Genomic DNA, 9,253 nt, shown 5'->3' with positions numbered 1-9,253 from the left:
TCGAATAGATTAGCAGCTAGCATAACAGGGAACCCAATTGCACTCCTCCTTGGATACAGGGCTGGTGCCAGAGGGCTGGAGGATTCCAAATCTTGCCGTGTTTTTTTTTAAAAAAGGAGAGGGCTAAACCTGGCATCCCGGTGGTGGAGAAACTTCGGGACAAAACTAATTGGCATTTGGAGAAGTATGGGTTAATAAATGAAAGTCAGGTTGGATTTGTTAAAGGCAGATTGTGTTTGAGTAATGTTAGGAGTTGTTTGTTGAAGTCGCGGTGAGGGTCGTGGGGTTGATGTTTATTTGAGCTTTCGAAAGGTGTTGGACAAAGGACCGTGTGTGTCATGGACTCTCCTCTCGTGGCATTTTATGCTGAATATTGTGTTTTCTGTGCTAAAGCAGGAGTTGCGATGGATCAGTTTGATATAAAGGCAGGTTACAATGTGGTTGTAATCTGGGACAGTTCAACCACTGCCGAGTCACAAACCAAGCTGGTGCAAGACATTCGAGCAGTCACTGGGGCTTTAGGACATGTGGCAATGGAAAACATCGAGAGGCTCCAGATATGTAAGTTCAAAAATAAGTCCACCTACTTTTCTTTCTCCTCTTCCCCCTTATTGTATCCAGTTACTGGCCGTAGTTACAGTGTTGGGGTCACCCTACTCATCTCTGGGGCGTCCTGGCTGCAAACTTGCTCCAGCTGCACACCCTCTCATTTCTCTCAGTCCTTACTGTAGCCATTGATCAGAGGGGGATCCTTGTCAAAAGCTCTCTCAAAATCCAAGTGTGTATTCCAATGTAGAGAAAGCAGTGAGCGAAAACCATCATTCCTGCACCACTCACTACGCAACCAATGACCATCAGTCCACTGTTCTGCCAAGGATGGTCATAAACAGGCAGCTAGAATGGGCGAACACGTGGCAGATGTAATTTAACGCAGAAAAGTCTGAAGTGATACATTTTGGTAAAAAGAATGAGGAGAGGAAATATAAACTAAAGGGGTACAGTCCTAAAGGGGGTGCATGAACAGAGAGACCCGGGGGTACGTGTGCATAAACCATTGAAGGGGGCAGGGCAGGTTGAGAAAGTGGTTTAAAAGCTTACGGGATCCTGGGCTTCATAAATAGAGGCACAGAGTACAAAAGCGTGGACATTATGATGAACCTGTATAAAACACTGGAGTATTGTGTCCAATTCTGGGCACCGCACTTTAGGAAGGATGTGAAGGCCTTAGAGAGGGTGCAGAAAAGATTTACGAGAATGGTTCCAGGGATGAGGAACTTCAGTTACGAGGATAGACTTGAGAACAAAAGGAACATAAGGAGCAGGAGTAGGCCATACGGCCCCTCGAGCCTGCTCCGCCATTTAATACGATCATGGCTGATCCGATCATGGACTCAGGTCCACTTCCCTGTCCGCTCCCCATAACCCCTTATTCCCTCATCGTTAAGAAATTGTCTATCTCTGTTTTAAATTTATTCAATGACCCAGCTTCCACAGCTCTCTGGGGCAGCGAATTCCACAGATTTACAACCCTCTGAGAGAAGTAATTCCTCTCATCTCAGTTTTAAATGGGCGGCCCCTTATTCTGAGATCATGCCCCCTAGTTCTAGTCTCCCCCATCAGTGGAAACATACTCTCTGCATCCACCTTGTCAAGCCCCCTCATAATCTTTTATGTTTCGATAAGATTGTAAAGTCCTATCCCCTCAGTACAGATTCACATGAGGCATGTAGTGAAGTCAAGGTCACTCTGGACCTGCACCTTTATTTCACAGCTCTGGAATGCTGCACTTGCCTGAGACCTGTCCTTATATACCTGTCTCTTGCAAGTGCACCCCTGGTGGTAAGGTATGCTGGTGGTTACAGGTCATATCTTATTACAGTCATGTATAGCATGTTAGGATACATGACAAAGATCACCTCTCATTTTTCTGAATTCCAATGAGTAGAGGCCCAACCTACTCAACCTTTCCTCATAAGTCAACCCCCTCATCTCCAGAATCAACCTGGTGAACCTTCTCTGAACTGCCTCCAAAGCAAGTATATCCTTTCTTAAATATGGAAACCAATAAACCAATACTGTACGCAGTATTCCAGGTGTGGCCCTGTATAACTGTAGCAAGATTTCCCTGCTTTTATACTCCATCCCCTTTGCAATAAAGGCCAAGATTCCATTTGCCTTCCTGATCACTTACTGTACCTGCATACTAACCTTTTGTGTTTCATGCACATGTACCCCCAGGTCCTGCTGTACTGCAATCTTTCTCCATTTAAATAATAACTTGCTCTTTGATTTTTTTTCTGCCAAAGTGCATGACACACTTTCCCACATTATACTCCATCTGCCAAATTTTTGCCCACTCACTTAGCCTGTCTATGTCCTTTTGCAGGTTTTTTGTGTCCTCCTCAAACATTGCTTTTCCTCCCATCTTTGTATCATCAGCAAACTTGGCTACGTTACACTCGGTCCCTTCTTCCAAGTCGTTAATATAGATTGTAAATAGTTGGGGTCCCAGCACTGATCCCTACAGCACCCCACTAGTTACTGATTGCCAACCCGAGAATGAACCATTTATCCCGACTCTGTTTTCTGTTAGTTAGCCAATCCTCTATCCATGCTAATATATTACCCCCAACCCCGTGAACTTGTACCTTTTATGTGGCACCTTATCGAATGCCTTCTGGAAATCCAAATACACCACATACACTGGTTCCCCCTTATCCACCCTGCTTGTTACATCTTTAAATAATTGTAGCAAATGTGTCAAAAATGACTTCCCTTCATAAGTCCATGCTGACTCTGCCTGACTGAAGCTGGGATTGTTCTCCTTAGAGCATAGCAGGTTGAGAGAAGATTTGATGGAGGTGTTCAAAATGATGAGTGGTTGGGACAGAGTAGAGAGTGAGAAACTGTTCCCATTGACAGCAGGGTCGAGAATCAGAGGTGACAGAGTCAACAACAAGTATTTATATCACGCCTTTATCATAGTAAAACCTCCCAGGGTGCTTCACAGGAGTATTATGAGTTGAAAAATTTGGCACAGAGCCGCATAAGTAGATATCAGCGCAGGTGACCAAAAGCTGGGTTTTAAGGAGCATCTTGAAGGAGGAAAGAGAGGTGGAGAGGTTTAGGGAGGGAGTTCCAGAGCTTGGGGCCCAGACAACAAGGCACGGCCACTAAAGGTGGAGGTATTATAATCAGGGATACTCGAGGGCAGAATTAGAGGAATACAGATATATTGGCGGGTATGTGGGGCTGGAGGAGATTATTAGAGATAGGGAGGGACAAGGCCATGGAGGGATTTGAAAATAAGGATGAGAATTTTGAAATCGAGGCGTTGCTTAACCGAGAGCCAATGTAGGTCAGTGAGCACAGGGTGATGGGTGAGCGGGACTCGGTGTGAGTTAGGACACGGGGCAGTGAGCACGGGGTGATGGGTGAGCGGGACTCGGTGTGAGTTAGGACACGGGGCAGTGAGCACAGGCGGTGATGGGTGAGCGGACTTGGTGCGAGTTAGGACAGGGGGTGATGGGTGAGCGGACTTGGTGCGAGTTAGGACAGGGGGTGATGGGTGAGAGGGACTCAGTGTGAGTTAGGACACTGGGCACATGGGGTGATGGGTGAGCGGGACTCGGTGCGAGTTAGGACACGGGGCAGTGAGCACAGGCGGTGATGGGTGAGTGGACTTGGTGCGAGTTAGGACAGGGGGTGATGGGTGAGAGGGACTCTGTGCGAGTTAGGACACTGGGCACATGGGGTGATGGGTGAGCGGAACTCGGTGCGAGTTAGGACACGGGGCAGTGAGCACGGGGTGATGGGTGAGCGGACTTGGTGCGAGTTAGGACAGGGGGTGATGGGTGAGAGGGACTTTGTGTGAGTTAGGACACTGGGCACATGGGGTGATGGGTGAGCGGGACTCGGTGCGAGTTGGGACACGGGGCAGTGAGCACAGGGGGTGATGGGTGAGAGGGACTTGGTGCGAGTTGGGACACAGGCAGCCGACTTTTGGATCACCTCGAGTTTATGTAGGAGAGAATGTGGGAGGCCAGCCAGGAGTGCGTTGGAGAAGGCAAATCTAGAAGTAAGGCATGGGTGAGGGCTTCAGCAGCGGATGAGCTGAGGCAAGAGCAGAGACGGGCAATGTTACAGAGGTGGAAATAGACAGTCTTAGTTATGCTGCGGATATGTGATCAAATATGACACCCGGGTTTTGAACAGTCTGGTTCAGCCTCAGACAGGAGTTGAGGGGGATGGAGTCAGTGGCTCGGGAACAGAATTTGTGGTAGGGACCGAAAACAATGAGGGGTGATCTTATAGAAACATTTAAAATAATGAAAGGGATAGACAAGATAAAGGCAGAGAGGTTGTTTCCACTGGTCGGGGAGACTTGAACTAGGGGGCACAGCCTCAAAATATGGGGAAGCCAATTTAAAACCGAGTTGAGAAGGAATTTCTTCTCCCAGAGGGTTGTGAATCTGTGGAATTCTCTGCCCAAGGAAGCAGTTGAGGCTAGCTCATTGAATGTATTCAAATCACAGATAGGTAGATTTTTAACCAATAAGGGAATTAAGGGTTACGGGGAGCGGGCGGGTAAGTGGAGCTGAGTCCACGGCCAGATCAGCTATGATCTTATTGAATGGCGGAGCAGGCTAGATGGCCTACTCCTGTTCCTAATTCTTATGTTCTTGTGTTCGGTCTTCCCAATATTCAATTGAAGAAAATTTCTGCTCATCCAGAACTGGATGTCGGACAAGCAGTCTGGCAATTTAGAGCCCGTGGAGGGGTTGAGAGAAGTGGGGGTGAGGTAGAGCTGGGTACGTCAGCGTACATGTGGAAACTGACTCTGTTTTCGGATGATGTCGCCGAGGGGCAGCATGGCGATGGGAACTAGGAGGGGCCAAGGACAGACCCTGGGGGTACACCAGAGGGAACGATGCGGGGGTGGGAAGAGAAGCCGTTGCAGGTAATTCTCTGACTACGATTAGATGGATAAGAATGGAACCAGGCGAGTGCAGTCCCACCCAGCTGGACGGTGGTGGAGAGGTGTTGGAGGAGGATGGAGTGGTCAACCGTGTCAAGGTCTGCAGACAGGTCGAGGAGGGATAGTTTACCTTTGTCACACTCACATAGGATGTCATTTGTGACTTTGATGAGAGCCGTTTTGGTTCTGTGGCAGAAATCGGAGAGCAGCTGGAGAAAGATGTGAGGTCAGGGCTCGGGCCGGGGGGATCCTAAGAGGAAGTTTGGCCCGGTGGGCTTGGGGAAGGAAGGGAAGAGGCAGAGGCGGCCGAACGGATGGTCTCAATCTTGGAGACAAAGAAATCCATGAGCTCCTTACACTTACTGTCGGGGGTAAGGGTGGAGACTGAGGAGCAACATCGAAAATAGGTGCAGGACTGGGCCATTTGGCCCTTCGAGCCTGCACCACTATTCAATAAGATTATGGCTGATCATTCCCTTAGTACCCCTTTCCTGCTTTCTCTCCATACCCCTTGATCCCCTTAGCCGTAAGGGCCATATCTAACTCCCTCTTGAATATATCCAATGAACTGGCATCAACAACTCTCTGCAGTAGGGAATTCCATAGGTTCACCACTCTCTGGGTGAAGAGGTTTCTCCTTATCTCAGTCCTAAATGGCTTACCCCTTATCCTTAGACTATGTCCCCTGGTTCTGGACTTCCCCAACATCGGGAACATTCTTCCCACATTTAACCTGTCCAGTCCCATCAGAATTTTATACGTTTCGATGAGATCATGCTTGACAAATCTTTTGGAATTTTTTGAGGATGTTTCCAGTAGAGTGGACAAGGGAGAACCAGTTGATGTGGTGTATTTAGACTTTCAGAAGGCTTTCGACAAGGTCCCACACAAGAGATTAATGTGCAAAGTTAAAGCACATGGGGTTGAGAACTGGTTGGCAGACAGGAAGCAAAGAGTAGGAGTAAATGGGTACTTTTCAGAATGGCAGGCAGTGACTAGTGGGGTACCGCAAGGTTCTGTGCTGGGGCCCCAGCTGTTTACATTGTACATTAATGATTTAGATGAGGGGATTAAATGTAGTATCTCCAAATTTGCGGATGACATTAAGTTGGGTGGCAGTGTGAGCTGCGAGGAGGATGCTATGAGGCTGCAGAGTGACTTGAATAAGTTAGGTGAGTGGGCAAATGCATGGCAGATGAAGTATAATGTGGATAAATGTGAGATTATCCACTTTGGTGGTTAAAAACAGAGAGACAGACTATTATCTGAATGGTGACAGATTAGGAAAAGAGAAAGTGCAACGAGACCTGGGTGTCATGGTACATCAGTCATTGAAGGTTGGCATGCAGGTACAGCAGGCGGTTAAGAAAGCAAATGGCATGTTGGCCTTCATAGCGAGTACAGGGGCAAGGAGGTGTTACTACAGTTGTACAGGGTCTTGGAGAGGCCACACCTGGAGTATTGTGTACAGTTTTGGTCTCCTAACTTGAGGAAGGACATTCTTACTATTGAGGGAGTGCAGCGAAGGTTCACCAGACTGATTCCCGGGATGGCTGGACTGACAAATCAAGAAAGACTGGATCAACTGAGCTTGTATTCACTGGAGTTCAGAAGAATGAGAGGGGATCTCATAGAAACATTTAAAATTCTGACGGGTTTAGACAGGTTAGATGCAGGAAGAATGTTCCCAATGTTGGGGAAGTCCAGAACCAGGGGTCACAGTCTAAGGATAAGGCGTAAGCCATTTAGGACCGAGGTGAGGAGAAACTTCTGCACCCAGAGAGTGGTGAACCTGTGGAATTCACTAAATATATTCAAAAAGGAGTTAGATATAGTCCTTACTACTAGGGGGATCAAGGGGTATGGCGAGAAAGCAGGAGTTGGGGTACTGAAGTTGCATGTTCAGCCATGAACTCATTGAATGGCGGTGCAGGCTTGAAGGGCCGAATGGCCTACTCCTGCATCTATTTTCTATGTTTCTATGTTTCTATTCCCTTTCTTCCTTTGAAATTCCAGTGAATATAAGCCTAGTCAATCCAGTCTCTCCTCATATGTCAGTCCTGCCATCCCAGGAATCCGTCTGGTGAACCTTCGCTGCACTCCCTCAATAGCAAGAACGTCCTTCCTCAGATTAGGAGACCAAAACTGAACACAATATTCCAGGTGAGGCCTCACTAAGGCCTTGTACAACTGCAGTAAGACCTCCCTGCTCCTATACTCAAATCCCCTAGCTATGCAGGCTCGAAGGGCAGAACGGCCTACTCCTGCACCTATTTTCTATGTTTTCTATGAAGACCAACATACCATTTGCCTTCTTCACCGCCTGCTGTACCTGTTTGCTAACTTTCAATGACTGATGAACCATGACACCCAGGTCTCGTTGCACCTCCCCTTTTCCTAATCTGCCGCCATTCAGAAAATATTCTGCCTTCGTGTTTTTGCAACCAAAGTGGATAATCTCACATGTATCCACATTATACTGCATCTGCCATGCATTTGCCCACTCACCTAACCTGTCCAAGTCACCCTGCAGCCTCTTAGCGTCCTCCTCACAGCTCACACCGCCACCCAGCTTAGTGTCATCTGCGAGAGGGGTTTAAAAAGATGGTTAGCAGTGGAGGATAGTAGCCGGGGTTTATCTTTGCATTCCAGAATGACACTGGAATAATGAGCAGTTTTGGCAGACGAGAGCAGGACCCGATAATGCTTTATGTGGACTAACCAGATCTGGCAGTGAATGGCTAAACCCGTTGTTCTCTGTATCCATTCTAGTTTGTGTCCCCTGGACTTAGGGGAGCGAAGATCAGGGCTGTACCGGGTGAACGGCCAGGGTGAGAGAGAGTAATGGTTTTAATAGGGACTAGGGCATCAAAGCTGGTGGTGAGGGTGTGGTTGAGCAATTTGGTAGCTGCAGAGATGTCACAGTGAATGTAGGGCCAAAGGCTGGACAGTTGAGAGTTCATAAGTGCATGTAAGAAAGATGGGAGAGAGTTTCTTCCAGGGGCGGACACAGAAAGGAGGTAGTGTTGTGGGGGTGGGGGGAGGCAGTGGCCGCGACACGAGGAAGTGGTCAGAGATGGCCTTATCTGCAATTGACATGATGGGAGTAGCGAGGCCACAAGAGATGGCAGGGTGGAGGGCTGATTGGTAAAAGAACCTTTCGGCCAGAAGAGTGGTCAGGATCTGGAATACACTGCCTGAAAGGGTGGTGGAGGAATAATCACTGCTTTCAAAAGGGCGTTGGATAAGCAGCTGAGAACATTTATTTCAGGGCTATGTGGAAAGGGCAGTGGGGCGATGAATGGATGGGACTAACTAAAGTGTTCTTGCAGACCGGCCGCAACCGTTCTATGATTAGTTTATCTCTGGTCTTCCAAATAATCAGGGTCAAGTGCAAACCAATATGGTGAGTGCGTATATTGTGTTTAATGGGAGTTTGAGACAGGATATAACACACTAGTTATAAAGCAAAAATATACGGCAGCTAATACCGCTCCCGATTGACAGGCGGATGGCGCGCATGAACAGTTCTCCAGATTGCGGCCTTTCTTCCTCTCTCCTGGAGCTGTCAAGATTGTTAACTAAGGTCAGCATGGGTCCCCCCTCAGAGTGCAAGAACCATTCTCACACTTGGTAACTCTCCCCTCCACAGGCTCTGTTAAAAGTTCTTTTGGTATTTGTTTTATTCTCTTTTTTTAGGGCTGAGCCTGGAGTAGAATATGGACAGGATCATTCAACCTATAGAGTTTCCTCTTAAAACAAGGTGCTCAATGGCACATCGAGTTCCTTGTCTCAGCTTTCAGATGAAAATCCTCCCCGTAAGGGGTCTCATGCCTTTCCTCTTCATACATTCTGATTTCCTCCCATGTCTCCTGTCCTTACCCTCCCAAGTTTCCTGTCCTTACCCTCCCAAGTTTGGAGTCAGGCATTCTCGACCTTCAGATATTGGTAGCTGCTTGTTATCAGTTATTTATGTTCATGCCAATGTCCTAGGGGGAGTGTTTGCTAGTTCTGTTGGGGAGGAGTTAAACTAATATGGCAGGGGGATGGGAACTTATGCATGGAGACAGAGGGAAATAAAATGGAGGCAGAAGCAAAAGATAGAAAGGAGAAAAGTAAAAGTGGAGGGCAGATAAACCCAAGGCAAAAAACAAAAAAGGCAACATTACAGCAAAATTCTAAAGGGTCAAAGTGTGTTAAAAAGACAAGCATGAAGGCTTTGTGCCTCAATGTGAGGAGTATTCGGAATAAGGTGGACGAATTAACTGCGCAGAT

The 9,253-nt window shown here is 47.6% G+C and overlaps 1 protein-coding gene across 1 annotated transcript in view; it reads left to right on the top strand.

The window, feature by feature from the left end:
- Positions 1-373: 373 nt before the first annotated feature.
- The window catches only part of LOC139245167 (anamorsin-like), a gene marked incomplete at its 3' end in the record, with an annotated part of 29,935 nt that continues 21,055 nt past the window's right edge, over positions 374-9,253 (top strand). Inside the window, exon 1 of the mRNA XM_070871120.1 lies at positions 374-561. Within this exon, the coding sequence (XP_070727221.1) occupies positions 405-561 (157 nt within the window). The remainder of the gene's footprint in view (positions 562-9,253) is intronic.

The sequence above is a fragment of the Pristiophorus japonicus genome, unplaced genomic scaffold (assembly GCF_044704955.1).
Source record: "Pristiophorus japonicus isolate sPriJap1 unplaced genomic scaffold, sPriJap1.hap1 HAP1_SCAFFOLD_2130, whole genome shotgun sequence".
Classification (NCBI taxonomy): Eukaryota; Metazoa; Chordata; class Chondrichthyes; family Pristiophoridae; genus Pristiophorus; species Pristiophorus japonicus.
Note: the sequence above shows the minus strand (reverse complement) of the source record. Positions and strands in the feature narration are given on the sequence as shown.